This window comes from Nyctereutes procyonoides, unplaced genomic scaffold (genome assembly GCF_905146905.1).
Source record: "Nyctereutes procyonoides isolate TBG_1078 unplaced genomic scaffold, NYPRO_anot_genome, whole genome shotgun sequence".
In the NCBI taxonomy this organism is placed as follows: Eukaryota; Metazoa; Chordata; class Mammalia; order Carnivora; family Canidae; genus Nyctereutes; species Nyctereutes procyonoides.
The window spans coordinates 315,055-335,364 of NW_026575047.1; the positions used below are offsets into that span (position 1 = coordinate 315,055).

The following is a 20,310-nucleotide window of genomic DNA, read 5'->3' on the forward strand; positions in this document are numbered from 1 at the left end:
GGGCCTCGGGGCGTGGGAAGGGCCCGGGCACCGTGACGGGCAGGTGTCCCTGCATGCCCCCTGCCCAGGCCAGCTTCTCCTCCTGGCACGCCCCACAGGCCCCCAAGAGCCCCCAGCTCACAGCATGGAGTTCTTCACTTTCGACCTGCATGAACCTCTCAGCAAGGAGCGGGTGGAGGCCTTCAGCGACGGGGTCTATGCCATCGTGGCCACGCTCCTCATCCTGGACATCTGGTAAGGCCCAGGCCCGAGGGAGGGCGTCCGCAGCCCCCGTCTCCAGCCCCGCGGCGGCTCCTGGCCCACCAGCCCCGTGGGGCGGGGGCCCCGCCCTGGGCGCAGGGCCTCCTTCCTGGGGGCTGGGGGCGCACACCAGACCCCTCCCCACGGGGCTCCCCCTACCCCAGGCTCCCGCACCCCCCTTCTGCTCACCCTGCCCTTCACCGTGTCCTTTTGCCCTTCACTCTGTTAAGGTTCTAACTTTAGTTTCTGCATTTTCATTGCTGCATTTCACCTTTTTTTTCCTTCGTATTTTCCATTCTTATTTAGGGTCTCTTGTTCCTTTGGTCACATTTCAGCACGTCCTTACTTTGTTGGGTTACAACACGTTGATTTCTTACATCGATTATCTGGTGGCCTAAGCCATTAGCTCTCCTAATTCTCCTGATGGCTTGCTCCTCCTGTCATTTATGATTTCTCACAAACTGGGCACAAATGATCGTTGGTGCCGATCTCTGAGGCTTAGGCCCGAGGTTCCAAAACAAGGCAGCTTTGCTTCCGCCCTGCAGCCAGGGCCGCGCTGGCCCCAGGTCCCTCGCGAGTGGCCGCGAGGAGCCCGTGCCCGTGGGGCTGGGCCCGTGGGTGTGTTCTCTGCTCTGCCCAGAGCCGCAGCCCAAGGACCTGGGGCAGCTCCCCCACCCCCGCAGGCATGTGCGTGGCCCCCACCGTGAGGACAGAGGGTCTCAGGGCGCTTTCCTGGCCAGGGCGCAGGGACGGGCTCTCTGGGCCACGCAGGTGGGGACATCCATGGGGGAGGACCCCAGACGAGCCTTCGAGAGGCTCATAGGGTAACATTCAGCCCAGCAGTCTCAGAACCCTCCACGCGCACGCACGGGCAGGCGGCTGCAGGGCAGTGGGCAATGGCAGGAGCACCCGCCCGTGGGGGCCAGAGGGCCGGGGGCCGGGCCGTTAGCGGATGGGGTGCCGCACTCTCCCAGCTCCAGATGAAGCGCAGGGAGGCGCCCGGGGCCCTGCGTGCCTACGCGGAGGCCAAGGACCTTCCCGCGTCCTTCACCTGGACCTCGGGGCCTGGGAGCTGGGTGCCCTGGGGGGGGGGGGGGCTGCCACAGATGCCGTGTGTTCACCGTCCTAGTGAGGACAACGTCCCCGACTCCAAGGACGTGCGGGACAAGTTCCACGGCAGCCTGGTGGCCGCGCTCAGCGCATACGGGCCGCACTTCCTGGCGTACTTCGGCTCCTTCGCCACGGTGGGCCTGCTTTGGTTCGCGCACCACTCGCTCTTCCTGCACATCCGCAAAGCCACGCAGTCCATGGGGCTGCTCAACACGCTGTCGCTGGCCTTCGTGGGCGGCCTCCCCCTGGCCTACCAGCAGACCTCGGCCTTCGCCCGCCAGCCGCGCGACGAGCTCGAGAGCGTGCGCGTCAGCTGCGCCATCATCTTCTTTGCCAGCATCTTCCAGTTTGCCATCTGGACGACGGCCCTGCTGCAGGAGCAGGAGACGCTGCAGCCCTCCGCCCGGTTCGGGGGCCGCGAGCACGCGTTCATGTTCGCCAAGCTCGCGCTGTACCCGTGCGCCAGCCTGCTGGCCTTCGCGTCCACCTGCTTCCTGAGCAGGGTCAGCACGGCCATCTTCCACCTCACGCAGATCGCGGTGCCCCTCACCTTCCTGCTGCTGCGGCTGCTCGTCCGCCTGGCCTCGGCGCTCCTGCGGGCCCTGCGGGGCCTGGCCCGGCCAGTCCCCGGGGCCGAGGAGGACGTGCGGGCCCCGCTCCTCCCTTCCACCTGCTAGCTCGCCCCTCTGCCCTCCCCCCCCCCCGCTGTTCGCCCGTTGGGGGTTGGGGTCTCCCCCAGTCCTGCCCCAGAGCTCCCGGGAGGGGCTTTGCTTCTGCCGACGCCGGCTTGCGCCTCTGCAGCCCAGGCCCCGTGGCCACGTGCGTTCAGCCGGGCCACGTGGGTGCCGGCCCTCGGTGGGGGTGTCCCCAGGCCCCAGCGTGGCCGCCTGCTGCGTGCAGAGCTCCGCGGGCACCCCCCCCCCCGCAGTCCCCGGGCACAGAGGACACAGCAGCAGGACAGCAGTGCCCAGACTGTATTTGTCCTGGATATAAATTAGGGTTACATTCAGGTAGTGACAAGGTACACACGAGGGCCTGGCTGCCAGGCGCACACTGCCCCGTCGGGGCGCACAGACTCACTTAAATACAGAAGGACACACGACGACAGACCAGAACCCACACCGAGGCCTGCAAAGCAAAAGTAATGGCACCACGGGGACGTCAGAGCGAACACACGTCCGTGTGCTGGAGGCACGAGATATGAATGTTCCGCCACAAGTGGCTGCGACAGTGCATTTGTGTGGTTTTGGCAGAAGCTCGGGGGACACGGGGCAGGCCCAGCCCGGCCAGCCGGCACCGACAGCGACGCCAGGACAAGCGGGAGGTGCACGGTGGGTGGGCCTCTCGGGGCGCAGGAGACTCCCCAGGCTGAGGGGCTGGGGCCGCCCCTGCGGGCGCAGTGTAGACGCAGGTGCAGTGTAGACAAGCAGACGATTAAAACTCCTCCCACCTCACACCCTGTAAACTTCCTCGGGGCCTCCAGCGGTGCTCCCATCCCAGGCTCCCGTCCGCTCCATCGTCAGGGCGGGGGCCAGCCCCGTGGCCGCGGCCCCCATCCCCAGGTGCCCTCGGTCACCGCGAGGCCCCAGCCAGCCGTCCGCGGACAGCAGCCAGGGGACCGGTGGCCGCGGCAGCCCCAGGGCCCACAGAGCCGGCGGCCGTGGAGGAGCGGCCCAGGGCGGGCGGGCTCACAGGTGGCAGGGGACGCGGAGCAGGGACGGCCGGGACCTCTGGCCAAAGCCCTACACCAACCCTATCCCGGGATCAGAGGGCAGCAGGTCCGCACCCGCCACCCAGCAGCAGCTTCCATGTGGCCCGGGGATGAGGGGACGCCCCTCCATCCACCAGCAGCAAGTCCATGCAGCGCCGGTCGCGGCCGCCCTTGGACACGCAGGCTGCTGCGGGCCCTCCTCTACTTGGGGTCCCCCTCAGGGGCGGGCACCCCGTCTGCTCGGGCATCCTTGGGGGCCCCGGCCTTCCTGGGCTTCTGCTTGGTCTTCCTGAGCATGTGGACCTGTGGGGACCAGGCAGGTGAGGGGGGTACTCAGCTGGGGGCAGGACAGCCATGCCTCCCCCTCCCCAGGCACCCAGGGGCCTCCGCACGAGGGGCGCCACCGGCCCTGCCCCGCCTTGTACCTTGGGGCCTGCGGCCGAGATGATCATGTGCCCGGGGGCCTGCACCCAGGGCTCGCCGTCCACCTGCACGGGCGTGGCCTTGAGCAGGGTGACCCGGAAGTAGGAGCCCTGGGCGATGCGAATGCCGGAGCGCAGCCCCCCCTGGACCTGGCCCTGGAGACAGCAGGGGCAGGGGGCTCAGCGCACCGCAGCGCCCCCACCCCCCGCCTGCCCGCGCCCACTCACCATGTGCATGACGCCCGTCACCCCCACCACCTCTAGCAGCCCGTCGTCCATGCGCGGCTTCTCGAACCTGGAGTCGCTGTCGGAGCCCCACAGATCGGCCCCCGACCCCCAGCTGCACCGAGGGAGGGGCGCACGGGTAAGCGGGGGAGGGCGCCCAGGGCCTAGGGCGCCCAGGCCGAGCCCCCGGGAGCCCCCCACGGGCACCTGGGGATGTTGATGAAGATGAGACCCTCGATGCTGGGCAGCTCCACCTCCTGCTGCTCCACCTGCAGCCGGATCTCCTTGTGCAAGCCGCGGGCGTGGCTGATCTTCTGCAGCCCCACCCGCACGTACACGCCCTTGTTGTGGAACCTGGGGGCAGGCGCACACCCACCGTCGGGGGAGGGGGCGGAGCCCTGCGCGGCCCAGGACAGGCTGCGGAAGCCCCGGGAAGTACAACGGCACCAGGGGGCGGCCCCCGCTGTCCTCAGCTCCCAAGCCCCCTTGCGGTGCCCCGCACCTGCTTGTGAACTTGCCAGGCTCCTCCTCCCGGGCCTGGTGGAAGTCCAGGCTCAGCTCTGCGTCGATGCCGATCCCACAGTAGTTACTCATCTGCACGATCTGGAGACAAGACCCGTGCTCCCGTGACCTCGCTGGTCAGCCCCCCGGGTCTCCCCACCTCCCCATCCCCAACCCAGCTCTGCGCTGTCGTCGGCACTGCCCGGCACTAGGGGCGGCCAGTGAGGCGGTCAGCTTCCCCCACGGAGGGGACAGACCGGCACCCAGGCCCCGCTGGCACCTTGGGGGGCTCCACGTCCGCCACACCGGTCTCCCCACCGCCGGCCTCGTGGGCGTCCAGCAGGATGGTCCAGCGGTCCATGAGCACGGCATCAGCCTCGTCCACCGACACGAGCACGGACAGCGGGTCCTCTCCGCTGTAGCCCGCCCCCCAGCGGAGGACCCGGCCAAGGTCATTGCCTGGACACGGGCAAGAGGACACTGACCCTCCACCCCCGGCACCGCCCGACCCCGTCCCCGACTCGCGGGCCGGCCCCACCTGTGCCCAGCGGCAGGATGGCCACGGAGGGCTCCGGGCAGGCCAGGCGGGGCCGCACCTCCTCCAGGGCAGCAAGCACCCAGCCCACAGTGCCGTCCCCTCCGCACACCAGCACCCGGAAGCGAGGCACCTGGGAGAACACGTGGAACCTGGCGACGGGCACATGGGAGGAGCTGTACCGCCAGCGTCCCGACCGCGGCGCCCGGCCCCGCGCACAACGGCCTGGGGCGTCTGGCGGGGAGCCCCGGCCTGTTCCCCCCGGCCTCCCCCAGCACCCCTGCGCCCTCCGGGCTGTGAGCGGCCGCGTGGGGGACCCCCAGACTCACCCGGGGAGGGGCCCCCCGTTGGTCAGCTCAAAGACCTGGTGAGGGTTGAGCAGCTTCCGGAAACTACAGAGCAGGTCACGGCCCTTGAGGCCTCCACTCTTGGGGTTCACGAACACGAGGAGGGGGCAGCAGTCTGGGGGCAGCTTTGAGTGCTGACAGACGGGGGCGGGTCAGTGCCTGCGTCTCCCCCTGCACTGCCCGGCAGCCCAAGCCCCTGCCCGGGAAGCACATGGGCCCAGGCGCTGGGCGCACCCACCATCCCCGCCTCGCCACTGCCCACTCAGGGCCCCCCCACATGGGGCACACCCACGCTCGCTGGGCAGCCGGGTGGGCGTGCGGCCCCCGCCCCAGGCCATGCCCCCTGCCGAGCCACGCAGCCCAGACGCTGGCTGGACGCCCGGTGGGACCTGCCGCCCTCTGGGAGCCACGAGGCACACGCCCGGCAAGGACGGCGGTCCCCAACAAACCAGCCCCACCGCGCGGTGCCCAGGGACACGGGTAGGGCTGAGGCCCCGCTAAGGACGGCGGGTGCCGGGCACGGGCCGGGGGCACCCCTGGGCGACATCCCTCGCCTGCTCAGCCCGAGGCAGGCGGCCGTCGGGAGAGACCGGGCAGTGGGCACAGGCCCCCGACTTCGCCCCCGTGATGCCGCGCTGCCCTGAGCAGGGGGGACGGCCCCCAGTCGGGGCGCAGTGTAACTCGCTCCACCCGCCCGGGTGCCAGGGTCGGGGTCGGAGCAGCCCCACATCCCGGGAAGGCCTGGGGCCCGCGGGGCCGAGGGCAGAGGGCCGTGCCCTGGCCGGTGTCTGCCCCGGCCCTGCGCTCACCCCAGCCCCCTCTCTGGGTGCCGTCCTGTCAGGAGCCCCACCGGCCGGTCCAGGGTGGCCCCAGGGACCCCGTGGAGGTTCTGCGTGTGGCCCCTAGGAGGCGGCCACCCTGGGCCGAGACCCGCGTCCCGTGCTCTCCTGCCCATCAGCCCGCACAGGCCTCTCACCCCGAACCTCAGGTCCTCCCTTGGCGCGAACTGGGCCACCACCCGCGCCTTGGCCAAGCAGTGGTGGCGCCTTGGCCCGGGGCCCCCGACGCCGTCCACTCACCAGCACATCTGGGAGCACCAGGGCCATCAGTGGCCGGCCGTGCACCGCCGTGTCCCTGACCAGCATGTACAGCCGCTCGGCCTCTGCGAAGCAGGCCACGTCCAGCACCACCGCACCTGCAGCAGGGGGGCCGCACGCTCAGACCCGCCCCCGACCCGCGCCCGAAGGGACCCTGGGCCGGGCCATCCGACGGCACCCACGCAGCGCAGGACCCCCTTCCCCGTGGAGCCTTCCACGATGGCCGAGCTCACAGACGGACACAGCCGGTGGACGCGAGGGGTGGCGTGGCTGGGCACACGGAGCCCCCGGGCCCACGGCGGGAGGACCCCACCCACGAGAACAGAGGACACGGATGACCACTGTGGACCTCGGAAGGGCCCCGCGGCTCGTGGCAACATCCTCCCCCGTCTGGGCAGACTGGGAGCCTCCCGCGAGAAAAGATGCAAACCCAAGGGCAGAACAGGTCTTGGGGGACGCGCTGCGACTCCGTCATGCTTGAGCAAAATTATAGCCGGGAGCCCGGAAAATGCCCAGAAGGGTTTCTCTCCCAGGGGGCTCCCCGGGAAAAGGTGGGGTCCTACACAGAGTGGGGCGTGTGACGCGAGGCAGGAAGGGCGGCCCTTCCCTGACCAGAGAACGACCCCGGCCCCGAGGCGGCTCACCTTGGGAGGAGTAGACGCGGCTCACAGACACCAGGCCAGCTGCAAGCACAGGCTGCCATCAGGGCCCGCGGGGACGTGGGCTCCCGCACGTCCCCGCACGTCCCCGCACCCACCCCAGGAAGCCCGACCTCAGCTCGGCACCAGCCGCCCAGGCTGCAGACAGGACAGACCCACGTGGGACCTTGGGACCTGGCCCCAGTAGCCCCGGGCCAGCCCAGGCGGTCACACCTTTGGCAGCCACGGCCTCGTCCAGGAGGCTGGCATACTCCTGGGCAGACAGGCCGGGAGGCAGGCCCCCCACAAACAGGGAGACGTGCGGGGCCACGACCCTGTTCTCGGCCACGTAGAAGCGCGTCTGGCTCATCTGCCGCAGGGACGTCTGTGGGGGAAGCAAGGCACTGAGCGGGCACCGGGGGGGCACCTGGCCCCCCACGTCCTCACCCACAGAGGCACCCTTGGGAAGGTGCCCCGGCTGAACCACGAGCGACGGAAAGGCCTGCTCCCAGGGGCGGCCCCCACTCCCCTGGGGCAGCCCGGGGCTGGGAACCCCACCTTCCAGGGAGGGGGACATCAGGGAGCAGCTGAGCGCCTGGCCCGGGAGGGGCAGCACCAGCAGCCAGGACGCCCGCAGGCCCCAGGGGCAGGCTCCCCACTGCGACGCAGGGACCAGCATTCACACCCAATGACCTGCCGGATGTCGCGAAGCCGGGCGAGCAAGGGCTCTGCGTCCTGCAGCACCGTCCGCTGGACTGCGGGGACGACAGACGAGGCCGGTGAGGACCAGGGCTCGGGGCCCCAGGCGGGGATCGGGGGACACCCCGCCAGGCTACCCACTCACCTTGCCGGCTCCCCATGAGCACCTCCACCAGCTGGAAGCCCTCAGGACCCTCGGCCTGTGGAGGGCGCAGTGGGAGGCATCAGGCCGGGACCCCCTACCAGCCCGGGCCCGTCTCACGGGGCTGCGCCCCAGGGCCAGGCCGCCAGCCAGACCCCCCGCCGCCAGCCAGGCCCCCCGCCGCATACGCACCTGTCGCCCGAGCAGCGGGAGAACCTCCAGCACCACGGTCCGGGCCGTGCTCTGTGGGGTCACACGGATGGACACGTAGGCCACACCCACCCTGCGGAACAATCCCAGGAGCGTGGGTCGCAGGGCCCCACCCCCAACTCCCTCCACAGAGCCTGGGCCTCGGGCCTGGGTCTCACTTGAGCCACGCGGGGTAGATCCTCAGAAGCTCCTGCGCGTGGGGCACGGCGCGGACGATCCAGGCCTCGGGGCCTCTGCCGCCCTCCTCCTCTGCGGCCCCGCTCCCCCGCGGCCTGCCCCGCGCCCCTGAGTCACCCGCCGGCACGGGCGCGGGGACTGGCTGCAGCTCGAAGTCCCGAGGGTCCTCCAGGACGTAGTAAGCCCGCAGCGCCGCCTCCTGCAGGGCGGGGCCGGTGTGGACGGGAGCGGGAGCGGGGTGAGCCGGCCACCAGCCACCAGCACCCCGGGACGGAGGGGCCCTGCCTCGGCCCCACCCGGGGGCTCTTACCAGCACCTCCTCGCTCCTGGCCAGGCGCGGGACGCTGATGACTCGGAAGTGGTTTCTCTGCAGAGCGTCGTTGCCGTCGAAGATCTTCAGGGTCAGCTTGCCTGGGCCACGGGAATGGGTCTGAATCCACGGAGCGGGGGAGGGGATGGAAACACGGGCCACGGGATGGGGGTGGGGCGACGGGGCTGGGGACAGGGACCAAGACAGGCAGCACTTACTGGACTCTGGGGCCTCCCTGCCCAGGCCAGCGGGGGTGCTCCCGTCCACCCCGTCGTCGTCGTCACCTGTGGGAGGGGCACAGCCGAGCTCTTCCCAGGGCCCATCCACCCCGGCCCCCAGCCGGCACCCCCGGCGCCCGCCCCCTCACCTGGCTCTGGGACCGCGCTCTCCGAGATGCGGAAACAGTGCATCTTGCTGAAGTTGCGGGACAGCAGGCGCACGCACGCGGGGGCAGCACCAGGGTGTGCAAGCGCCCAAACGTGCACTCGGGGGCCAGCGCGGCGGAGCAGACCGAGTGGGCCTGGGGGGGGCAAGGGCGGCCCTCAACTGTGCGGGGGCCACGCAGGGCCCGGGGCCCCTCCCCAGGCCGGGCGGAGCGGGCGGGAGCCACCCTCACACCAGGTCCCCGACAGAGTAAGACGCAGTCCGGGGTGGGGGGCCGCGCCCTGCCCCAGGACCCCGCCCGCCAGGGCCCCCACCTGCACGCCGCACCACTCGCAGCGCACGCCGGCCAGCACGTCTGAGGACCCGCACGTCTTCCTGCAGACCTCGCAGCGCGCTCCGGAGGGCAGGTTCCCCTCCCGCCAGTGGTGGTGCTGAGCGTCCTGCGGAGGAGGCGCCGTCAGTGGCCGGCCGCCCCCGCGCCCCGCGCCCCCCAGGCCGTGCACTCACGTGGTCCCGGTGCCCGTCGTGATGGCACTGGCGACAGTCGCTGCAGGCGAAGGGCACACATTCGGGGTGAACGTGCAGCTCACACACTGAGGGGCGGGCAGGGTTCAGGGCCTCTCGCCGCTCCCCCAGCCCTGCCCCTTCCCTGGGGCAGCTCTGAGGGGCCCAGGCCCGTCCTTGGTCCCCCCTTGGGCGGGCAGGGTCAGCCTCTCACCTCTGCTGCCCGCCCTGCCCCGCTCCCGGTGAGGGGAGCCCCCGAACCCCCCACCCCCACCCCGGGCGGCAGAGACCAGGGCCCTGGGGCGGGTCAGGGCGGTGGCGGTACCTTCACAGCGCAGCGCGGGGGCCTCCAGGCCCTTGCGACACACGGCGCAGAACTTCCGCTTGTAGAGCCCCCTGGGGCCGAAGCAGTGGGCCACGGGCACCTGAGGGAGCGGATCCACCTCGCCCGCCGCCGGCAGCCTCACCCCCTGCCCGCGGTCCTGCCCCGCCGGCCCTCCCCGCTGTGCTCGGCCCCGGGCCCCCCCGGCCCTCGCCACGCAGCTCCCTCACCGGCCCCGGGGGGGCCCCCACGTCTGGGCCACCTGGTGAAGCGGCGCCCGGCGGCCCGCAGACAGGCAGGGGCTCCAGACGGGGGTCACGGACACGGGGAGGGCGCCCGGCTGCCGCCCCAGGAGGGGCTCACCAGCAGGGGTGCGGTCGCACAAAGGACGGCTCTGCTGCCCCCATCCTGCGAGCCGGCCTCCCCCCAACCACCCCCTGGCCGGGGTCCCCCCTACCATCCCCTAGCTGGACTCCCCCCCCCATCCTCCAGCCTGGCTGCCCCCACCATCCCCTGGCCGAGCTCCCCCCATCTCCTGGCCCAGCCCCCCCATCCTTCAGCCGGGCTCCCCCCCACCATTCCCTAGCCCAGCCCCCCTCATCCTCCCCTGGCCGGGCTCCCCCCACCCCCCCCAGCTAGCCAGTGGGACTCGCAGCCCGGGACCAGCCACGGAGCCAGCTTCCCCACGGCCCTGCCCACTGTCCATACGCACTCGGACGAGGCTGGGGGCCACGCTCGCGCAGGGGGTCTTCACGTGCTTCAGGCACTTCTCGTGGGACATGAAATTGCAGACTGCGGAACGACAGCAGCGGCAGTTGGCTCCCGCCCCGCCCCAGCGCCGAGACCCCGGCCTCGGCACACGGAGGGCGGCGGCGCCAAGGGCCGCGGCGGGGCCAGCCCGGGACGGGGCGTGCGCCTGCCACAGGCCCACCCTGCCAGAGCTCACGGGGGCCCGCCCGCCCCCCCACAAGCCAGCCCTGGGGGATGGAGACCGTGACCCCCTCCTCCGTCGGGAGCCCACGTGGGGACAGGCTGTGCCCTAGTCCTGCCCCTCGCACACCGGCCAGCTCTCCTCCCAACCTGCTGCTTGGCCCCTGGTGCCGGCAGGTACGCGGGCGCCTCCCGCATCCCCCCAGACCCGCAGCTCTCAACACCCTCGTGACCCTCCCACGTGTCGTGCACCTGCTCAGACCAGAGCCGGGCTGTCGTGGCCAGGACCCCGACGCAGGCAGGACGGCAGCCCGGTGACGGCTGCCCCGGCCCCGAGACTGTAAAGGCACGTGCTGTGCTCCACGGGGCCGCCCACCCTGGGGTACGGGCCTCTAGGGAGGGAGGCCTGGAGATGGACGGGACGGGGGAGGGGCGCGAGGGGAAGCCGCTCGTGGCAGCACCTGCAGCGAGTGGGCCCAAGGGGGCCTGGGCTGGGACGGGTGGACAAGGCTCCCTGGGGAGGCGGCAGGTGCAGGACTCACCGTCCAGCAGAGCCTTTGGTGAAATGTGGGGGGGGGGCCTAGAGAGGGCCCTGCCCACCCGTCCCTGGGAGGAGGGAGGGGACACACAGGTCCCCCCCAGGCTGGCGGCAGCTGCCTGGCATCAGAACACCTCAGAAGGCTGGGGTCAGTGGAGGGAGAGGCAGACAGGGAGGGGGGCACCCAGCGGGCCCCCCTCCAGGCCCAGACCAGCTCCGACGCGGAGGGCAGCGGCGCACAGATGGACCTCCGGCCGCGGAGATAGTGCCTGGCCCCCCCGCACCCCACACCCCGGGTGCTCCCGCCGGGGAGGACGCTCTTCCTGCCACACCCGCCTCAGGCCCCTCTGTTGACCAAGATTACCCCTGTTCTGCACGAGGTGGGGGGGTGTCCACACAGTGGCCCACTGGTGGCCTCTGTGCCACCCCAAGCCTGCCTCCTCCGTGAGCTGCTTCGCCCTTTAGACCTAGAGCCGCACCTGCAGGAAGTCCTGGCTGCGAGGGACCCTGAACCCTGCCCCGCCACCCCTCCCCTGTGCAGGGCCTGGGCCACCCTGACCCTGAGCCCTGCCCCGCCACCCCTGCCCTGTGCAGGCCCTGGCCCACCCTGACCCTGAGCTCTGCCCCGCCACCCTTCACCTGTGCGGGGCCTGGATCCAGCCTGACCCTGAGCCCTGCCCCGCCACCCTTCACCTGTGCGGGGCCTGGATCCAGCCTGACCCTGAGCCCTGCCCCGCCACCCTTCACCTGTGCGGGGCCTGGATCCAGCCTGACCCTGAGCCCTGCCCCGCCACCCCTGCCCTGTGCAGGCCCTGGCCCACCCTGACCCTGAGCCCTGCCCCGCCACTCTTCACCTGTGCGGGGCCTGGATCCACCCTGACCCTGAGCCCTGCCCCGCCACTCTTCACCTGTGCGGGGCCTGGATCCAGCCTGACCCTGAGCCCTGCCCCGCCACCCCTGCCCTGTGCAGGCCCTGGCCCACCCTGACCCTGAGCCCTGCCCCGCCACCCCTGCCCTGTGCAGGCCCTGGCCCACCCTGACCCTGAGCCCTGCCCCGCCACCCTTCACCTGTGCGGGGCCTGGATCCAGCCTGACCCTGAGCCCTGCCCCGCCACCCCTGCCCTGTGCAGGCCCTGGCCCACCCTGACCCTGAGCCCTGCCCCGCCACCCTTCACCTGTGCGGGGCCTGGATCCAGCCTGACCCTGAGCCCTGCCCCGCCACCCCTGCCCTGTGCAGGCCCTGGCCCACCCTGACCCTGAGCCCTGCCCCGCCACCCTTCACCTGTGCGGGGCCTGGATCCAGCCTGACCCTGAGCCCTGCCCCGCCACCCCTGCCCTGTGCAGGCCCTGGCCCACCGTCAGACCTAAAGCTGAGTCAGCCTGCCCAAGCGCGTCTGCAGCCTCAGGTGAGCCTGTCGGCCTGGCGGGCGGGCGGGCGGGCGGGCAGGGGAGGCGGGCGCAGTGCTCGGACGGACCGCGGTCCGGTCCGGGAGGCCACCCCAGGCCAGGGCGCGGGCCCCCCGCCCCGCCCCCGCCCCGCCCCCGCCCCCGGGCCGCGGCGCTCACCGTCGCACAGGAAGCCCGCCAGGCCCCAGATGAAGTCGGAGCACAGGTGGCAGAAGGTGGGCTTGGTGAGCGTCGCCTTCCGGAAGCTGTGGCCGCTCTGGGGGGGGGGTGGCTCCCGCCCGCCCCGGGGCCCGGCCCCGCTCCCGCCCGCGCGCGGCCTCGGCCGCCTAGCTCGGGGCTGCAGGCCGGGCTGCCCGAGCGCGGGGAGCCGCCGCCGAGCCAGGCGCGGGCCCGGGGCTCGGCCGCCGCCGCCATCCCCGCCCGGGCGCCCGAGCCCCGGCGGCGGGCGAGAGCCGGGTCCGCGCTGCGGGCGACGGGGGCCGCCGCCTGCCGCCGCCGCCTCCCGCCTCCCGCCTGCCGCCGCCGCCTCCCGCAGACCCCGCGGTCCGCGCCCGGCTTCCGACTGCGCCCGCCGCCACTGCGCACGCGCGCGCTCGGGGGCGGGGCCGGGGCGGGGCCGGGGCCGGGGCCGGGGGCGGGGCCGGGCGGCGGGGGCGGGGCCGCGCGAGGGGGGCCGCGCCGGCCGGCAGGAGGCCTGGGGACCCGGCTGGGGCTCCCCGCCGCGCGTCTGCACCTGCCCTGACCCGCGCCTGCGCACACGGACACCTCCCACGCGACACGCGGGTCCCGCCGGCGGTTCGTGGTTGCCCGCGCCGCGGCCCAGCCCGGGGGCCAGAGGGCGGGGTCTGCAGCCCAGGCCCGCCCGCGCCCCCGCCCCCGCCCGCGCCCGCGCCCCCGCCCGCGCCCCCGCCCGCGCCCCCGCCCCTCCTGCGCCGCCGGCCCGCGTGGATCCTCGCCGCGTGGGTCCTGCCTGCCCGACAGGGCGAGGGCGCGGCCGTGTCCTCAGCGGCTGGGAAGGCACCGGGGGTCCGGGCAGCCGGGGCGGGCACCCCCACCTGGCGCGGTGCCTCCCCCCCCCCCACGGCTCCGGGAAGGCCCGAGGGGCCGGCCCCCTCCGCGGGCGCCTCGGTTCCCCCGGGGCTGCGGTGGCCTCCTCGCCCCGCCCCGCCCCGCCCCGCTAGGAGAGGCCCGGGCAGCGCCGGGGACCAGCGGGCGGGGACCAGCGGGCGGCGCGTCCACCAAGGCCACCCTGACCCCATCCCCGCCCACAACCACCGGGTCCCTTCTGTGGGCCTGACCGAAAGGGGCGTCGTGGGCCGGGGGCTCCTGGGGACCCGCCCGGTGGGTGCGGTTCCCTCCTGCGGCTGGTGGGCCGTCCTCCCGCCGCGCGCCCACCCTGGCAGGACAAGCAGGGGCTGGCTCCCCTGGGTGCCGGGAAGGGTAGAGCCCCAGGTCCCAGAGGAGGAGAAAAACAGGGTGGGGGTGCAGCCAGCGGAAGATAAGGACCCAGGGGAGGGACTACGCACCCGCACCCGGGACGCAGGAAGGCAATGCCCGGAGGTGAGCTGGGCCTGCAGGGAGACGGCAGGGTCCCCAGGGGACAGGGTCCCCAGGGCGGCTCCAGCTGCAGGCTGCAGAGGCACAGAGGCAGCAGCAGAGACAGGTCCTAGGGGGCAGGGTCCGCTCCCCTCTCCTGGTCTCCTCCCAGCACCCGCCGGCTGCCTTCCACCCACCCGCTGCCCAACCCTGCCCTCGGCCCTGTCCCAAGTCACCAGGGAGGCCCCGGCCCCAGCCCCCACCTGCCTCCTGGCCCTGGGAGGGCAGCCGCCCCCACGGGCTTCCGGAGGAGCAGACCCTGGGGCCTGAGGGGCGGGGAGCGCCTGAGGAGGGCTGCCGTCCCGCACAGCCCGCCCCCTGACACGCCACCCTCAAAGCCACCCCTGCCACCTGCCAAAGCACCTGGCAGCTCGTAGCAGAGGCGGGACACACCTCCTCCCGCCTGGCGCCCCCACGTCCGTGCTCCCTCGGCGGCCTCGGAGCCCCGCACAGCAGCGCAGGCACAGCGCTTCCCCCTCCCGGGGCTGAGGCCGAGGCCCGAGGTCGGGGGGCGCACAGCCACGTTCAGGGGGGTCGTCCTGACTCGCACATGGCAGCCTTCACGGGCAGCAGAGGGAGCACGAGGTGGGCGGTGTCTCCGAACAGGGCCCTGACCCCGTCCCTGTCCCCACTACCGCCCTCCAAGGCCCCACCCCGCGGGCCATCCGTGGGGGTGAGAGTCTCAACACACGAATCAGTGACGGAGTGACTGCGTTGTCGAGGCCACTCCGTCCGTGACGCTCTGCTACCGGAACCCCGTCAAAGCCCCGGGGCTGGCCGGCTGCACACCGTGGGGTGACCGGCACTCGCACCCTCGAGACCATGGCTGGGCATCTTTATTGCCGGTCACGTGGGGCGCACACGGCCGCTCCACTGCAGGGGGACGACGGTCGCGTCTGCTGCTCTGACCTGGTTGCCGCATGGTTGCCGGACCTCGGCTGTTGGGAAAAAATGCTTCCAGGAACTCTGGCCCATGGACGCGCGGCCCCTGGAGTGACACAGCTGGGCCACAGGACATGCTGCGTTCCCCTCTACCAGGTAACGCCGGAGAAAAATAAACCCGCACAGAAATAAAAATGTTATGTCCGCTGGCAACGTAGGAGGGTTCCCTCCGCTGCGCGTTTCTGACAACCCTGCACACGCTCGGTTTCACAATTTCAGCCTTTCTGGTAGGTTTGGTGGTGAGGAAGGCTCCAGACCCTTGCCCCAGCTTCATCTGCCACCTGCCGCTCTTCCCATAAGGCCCTGGCCCGAGCTCCACCATTTTTCTCTCAAGCGTCTTTTCCTTAATGACTCGTAGTTCGTCACATGCTCTGGAGGGGACAGTTGTGTCCGCTGCAGTCCACACTCCCCAGCCGCGCGCCCACACCCCAGAACCGGGACCACAGGGACAGGGAACCAGGGCTCCTGGAGAAATGCAGGCTCGGCCTCCTGGGAGCCCCTGGTCGCAGGGCTCTTGCCAACGGGTCCACGCAGAGCCCTGTTTCGTGCGGCTTCCGCTTAAAGGTCCCTCATCCAAGACACTGCAGACCCATGAGGAACCGTGGCACCGGCGCCACCGACCTTGGCCCGGTCGGAACCCGCGCAGCTCGCCGTCACAGCCGTGGGCGCTGGGGGCCCAGGATCTCCAGCACCACGCAGGGGGCACGTCGGGCCAGGGCCACCGGCCAGAAGCACAAAGTGAGGGGAAAGCGGCCCAGAGAGACCCCACAAAGGACGCTGCTTTCCTGCGTGAGCTGTGCGCTGCCTTGCTCTGCCGCCACGGGGGACGCCGGGCCACTCTCACTTCTCGGTGCTCGGTGCGTGTCCCCGAATGACCGAGGAAGTGCGGGGACTGTGGACTGTGGGCTTACAGACGCGGCTTCGTGAGTGGGCCGGTGGGCGATTCCAGGGCCGTGGATATGGACGTGTGACGGTCAGCGCCGCCTCCGCGCAGGACATCCCGGCTCGCTGGGTGGTGGCTGTCGTGAGCAGGCCGACCGCGGTCCTTCCCGGGGCCTCGGAGCCGGTGGAGCTCCTGCCTGCTCGGGGCGGAGGATCCCGGTTTGTCTCCCGAGTCCGCCGGCCGTGGCAGTGGGCACAGGCCCGCCCGGGGCAGCATCTCTAAGTCGGGATGCGAATCACCATAGAGCTTCAGCCCTTCAGCCGTCCGCATCCAGGGCAGATAAGAAATCACCCTCTTAAAAAAAAAAGAAAAAGAAAAAGAAATCACCCTCTTTTTAGAAGTTGACTAATAGCACAAACATCCCCAAACCCAGAAAATACCAGGATTTTTATTCATAACTGCCTGCAACTCCCCATCATCATATGTTTCTCGATGACATTTTTTTAAAGGTTTTATTTATTTATTCATGAGAGACACACACAGAGAGAGAGAGAGAGAGAGAGAGAGAGAGAGAGGCAGAGACCCAGGCCGAGGGAGAAGCAGGCTCTACGCAGGGAGCCCGGCGTGGGACTCGATCCTGGGACTCCGGGATCATGGCCTGAGCTGAAGGCAGACGCTTAACCGCTGAGCCACCCAGGCGTCCCGGTGACATTTTTTTAAAAAGATTTTATTTATTTATTCATTCATGAGACACACACACACAGAGAGGCGGAGGGAGAAGCAGGCTCCCTGCAGGGAGCCCGACGTGGGACTCGATCCCAGGACCCCAGGATCAGGCCCTGAGCCAATGGTGGCGCTAAACCGCCGAGCCACCCGGGCTGCCCACAGTGACATTTTTTATTGTTTCTTCTTGTAACAATTTTCAATATTACTTTCCAGGGAGAAAAGAGGAGAACTGCGAGTCTCTAACGCCGTGTGTGCTGCTCCACCGACGTCCTGGCCGGACAGCTCCCTCCCCACAGCTCGCAGCCACCGCGGCCACCACCCGGGTCTGCAGGGGCCGTCGGCAGGTGTCGCCCACAGGCTGGCAAGCGTGCCGTGCCTGGTCCCAGGCGCCCCCACGGATCGGATGAGCCTTCTTCCATCGCGTCCTTGTCACGTTGGCCGCGAGGGCTGCACGTTATCTCGGTGTCAGCATTTCCTGGTAAAGCAGCAAATGTTTAATCCTGTTGCGAAAGTCCACGTGATCCAGTCCTTCGGGTTAACTGCCACGGCCATTCCTGGAAGCTGTTTCCTGTGCCAGGGTGACTGGCGTTGACTCCGCGACGCAAGGAAGTGACTGGGAACACCACAAATACGCTCGCCGCTCGGCTAAACCGCACCTGAGGTTTCCAGCCCCTGGCGTCCCCGTGGCGGATCCACGATCCCAGAAGGCTCGCCACCTCCCCAGAGGCCCCGGCAGGCGGGGAAGCACGGGGAGCTGGGGTGGCGGGGACCCCTGCGGTCCTCCTGTCGTCCTTTAGCAAACTGTACGGAGCCATCTGCCCTGACAGCACCACCAAGGCCCTGCGGGAACCCGCCAGCCTGCGAGCTGCTGCGCCCCTGTCCACCTCCGCCGTCCTGACCCCAGCCGGCAGGTGCTCCCGGCGGGCGGGCCGCGCTCCTTCACACGCCTGCTGGCTTCTGTCCTCCAGAGTGTGAGCCCGCCTTCCCGAGCTCGTGGCCCCTTCCTCCATCATTGAACCGCAGCATCTTTACCTTAAAATGTGTACCCAGGGTTTTTGTTAAAGATCGTATTTATTTATTTATTTGAGAAAGAGAGAGAGTGAGCGGGGGGCGGGGGGGGGGCAGAGGGAGAGGGAGAAGCAGACGCCCCACGGAGCAGGGAGCCGGATGTGGGCCTGGATCCCAGGACCCGGGGGTCACACCCTGAGCTGACGCTTGCCCGCTTGCCCCACTGGGCCCCCCGCCCAGGACGTGTTTTAATCAGATGGGGTTAGGTGACAGCAACGGAAGCTCTGCCCTTGGAAGGGTGATTTATTACTCACGTTTCCCAAGAGAAGGGGGTGCACCACACTCGGTGGGCCCCAGGGGAAGCAGAAACCAGAAGCCGGAGCAAAGGAAACCTGGCCCAGAGCCTTTTCTGGGGTGAGGATTGGGTGGTCTGAAGAATTTCGCAGGCCCAGGCTGCAGCGCAGTCCCCAGGTGTCTCGTGCCTGGCCTTGGGGTGCTGTGGGGGAAGGCGGTTGGCTTGGCGTGTGTGAGACACGTCGGGGGCCTGGGCTCCTCTCCAGGAGCCGCGTGGTGCCAGAGGGGCCCCGGGACCACGACCCCAGATGCCGGAGCATTGAGAATGAAGAAAATAGGTAAATAGAGTCAGGGGTGCGGGGTGGGGGGGTTACGTGCAAGGAGGTTCAAGCCAGACTGTGTTTCAGAGGGAAAATGTAAGATTCGGCCTAGGAGGAGGACGGGGAAGGGTGCCGGCCCAGGGGAGGCGCCCGCCGGCCCTTCCCTCCCAGCTCCCTCCCGCCAGCCAGAGGCTTCAGTGAAAAGCCTGAAACCAGAAGGAAAGAAAAAGAGAAGAAGGGAGAAAACGCACGCCTGACTTTGCCTGGAAAAATTAAGAGCGACTAGCGGTGGATCGGCACAACCTGGGGCCGTGCTCGCACCCATCGGGGCCCCACACCCAGTCCCCCAAGCCATTTACAACCTACCCAGCCATGGGAGAAGGGTTTGCTCTTGCCCATGGGCTGAGACTGCGGCTCTGGGCCGACCCGAAGGCCGCGTGTGCCTCCCCCCACCCATGGGTGCTGCACGGCCCCCCGAGCCCTCCGAGGGGACTCCTGGACAGGGTCCCGTTGGCTCCCACTGGCAACACTCGTCCCCAGGCCCCGGCTGCCGGGAGCCCCCGGGAGCTGGCAGGCCGTGTGAACGGCACCCCGGCCGCTGGGCGCAGGACGGCCCTGCATGGACGGACCCAGACCCGGCGCAGCGCGTGCCCCGGCGACGGCGCCTGTCTCCACACTCGTACACGTCGGGCCGTCGCCGAGACACTGGCCCTTGAGGAAGAACGCTGGGAATCTCTTGCCTCAAAGATGCCAACCCTATCCCCGAAGAGCACGTGCGTCTCCAGGTACGCCCAGGCCACCATGTGCGTCCTGAGCACGACACGCTCGCCCTTTGCAGTTGCAGAGCTACGCACGCGGTAACCACGAGCCCCGTCGCTAACCTGCTGCGTCCTGGCAGGCCGCACTGAGCCGCTGTCCCTGGGAGATGCCACGCTTTTCTCGCAATCCCAATCCTACCCCAGCCCAATGGCTGGGCCCCCCATCGGGTCCCCATCTGGCCCCAGGCCCCGAACTCCCTCAATGAAGGGCCCTTTGCCTAGTGCGCAGCTGGCACGAACCTCAGGAGCCTTCCTGCGGCCCTCCCTGTGCCCAAGGGGGGTGTGGTCAGCCTCTGTGTCACCGACCCTCGTCCCGTGAGGCCCTTTCCGACCTCGCCCCACCTGTTGGGTTCCTGGGTGGCCTGGTCCCTGGCCTCCTGTCTCTCGGGATGTCTATGAACCTCTTCCTTCATGGCCATCGTTTCCCGTGCGCGTCTTACTGCACCTGCTTACACAGACCCTGAGCAGGAACTTCAGAACAGGCTCCGAATCTCTCTCTTCTGAGGTGTTCCAGGGCCGCTCCCGGGTCACGGTTCCTCTGCCTCCCCCTCACGAGGAGGCTGTGATGACACGTGAGGCCCATCCGGATCATCCAGGATTATCTCAAGATCCTTAACTTAATCAGGCCTGCAAGTCCCTTTGCCACATACGGTCACACGCAGAGGCCCTGGGGTGAGGACCGCGGACAGTGGGCAGCGCAGTGGGCCTGCTGATCACGGCCTTTATTCCACTCACAGCTTCTGTGTGATCATCTTACGCCCCAATCCTCTGCTGTATTCAAGCCCCAGCAGCCCTGACACTATGGTTTTGCGTAGGTTTTTTTTTCTTTAAGATTTTATTTATTATTCATGATAGAGAGAGAGAGGCAGAGACACAGGCAGAGGGAGAAGCAGGCTCCATGCAGGGAGCCCAACATGGGACTCGATCCCAGGACCCTGGGTCACGACCTGAGCTGAAGGCAGGTGCTGAAGCCCTGAGCCACCAGGGCTCCCGGTTTTGCGTAGGTTTGTGTACAAGGTACCCTCCCGGTACCCCTGGCTGTGCTGGGTACTCTGCAGCCAGGTGAGGCTGGCGCTGACCGAGGTCCTCAGCCTCCATTTCTCTGAAACGTCTTTATTTGACTGTCTCTCCTTTTTTTTTTTTTTTTAAGAATTTTGTTTATTCATGAGATACGCACAGAAAGAGAAAGGCAGACACCCAGGCCGAGGGAGAAGCAGGCCCCTGCAGGGAGCCCGACGCGGGACTCGATCCCGGGACCCCGGGGCACACCCTGG

General features: G+C 69.7%; 3 protein-coding genes across 7 annotated transcripts in view; 2 read left to right on the forward strand and 1 right to left on the reverse strand.

Moving 5' to 3' along the window:
• The window catches only part of TMEM175 (transmembrane protein 175), a 21,141-nt gene extending 18,337 nt beyond the window's left edge, over positions 1-2,804 (forward strand). For 2 of the 3 annotated variants that reach the window (XM_055326050.1, XM_055326049.1), the window contains exons 10-11: positions 69-234; positions 1,370-2,804. In XM_055326050.1, coding sequence (XP_055182025.1) covers positions 69-234; positions 1,370-2,027 — 824 coding nt within the window. In that variant the 3' untranslated portion in view covers positions 2,028-2,804. The remainder of the gene's footprint in view (positions 1-68; positions 235-1,369) is intronic. The other variant, XM_055326051.1, reaches the window with a different exon arrangement.
• Positions 2,306-12,968, reverse strand: DGKQ (diacylglycerol kinase theta). Its single transcript, XM_055326047.1, is given in 25 exon segments — positions 2,306-3,364; positions 3,487-3,639; positions 3,712-3,823; positions 3,916-4,062; positions 4,211-4,311; positions 4,490-4,668; positions 4,748-4,896; positions 5,074-5,225; positions 6,171-6,286; positions 6,833-6,871; positions 7,061-7,211; positions 7,520-7,581; positions 7,671-7,725; positions 7,860-7,950; positions 8,036-8,253; positions 8,365-8,465; positions 8,583-8,648; positions 8,732-8,809; positions 8,812-8,884; positions 9,063-9,188; positions 9,256-9,341; positions 9,578-9,677; positions 10,287-10,366; positions 12,609-12,707; positions 12,710-12,968. Coding segments are annotated over 25 exon segments (2,790 nt in total). The 5' UTR covers positions 12,864-12,968; the 3' UTR covers positions 2,306-3,262.
• Positions 12,969-13,647: 679 nt separating this feature from the next.
• LOC129510313 (uncharacterized) lies at positions 13,648-17,222 on the forward strand. Of its 3 annotated transcripts, none has more exons than XM_055326376.1 (4): positions 13,648-15,083; positions 15,219-15,844; positions 16,810-17,074; positions 17,158-17,222. In XM_055326376.1, the coding sequence occupies exons 2-4, from the start codon at positions 15,354-15,356 to the stop codon at positions 17,176-17,178; spliced, it is 777 nt and encodes a 258-aa protein (XP_055182351.1). In that variant the 5' UTR covers positions 13,648-15,083; positions 15,219-15,353; the 3' UTR covers positions 17,179-17,222. The 3 variants fall into 3 exon arrangements, 2 of the variants coding, with proteins under 2 accessions (XP_055182351.1, XP_055182348.1); XM_055326373.1 differs by having other exon boundaries at positions 15,552-15,844; XR_008664567.1 differs by lacking the exons at positions 15,219-15,844; positions 17,158-17,222 and having other exon boundaries at positions 16,810-17,086.
• Positions 17,223-20,310: the final 3,088 nt, after the last annotated feature.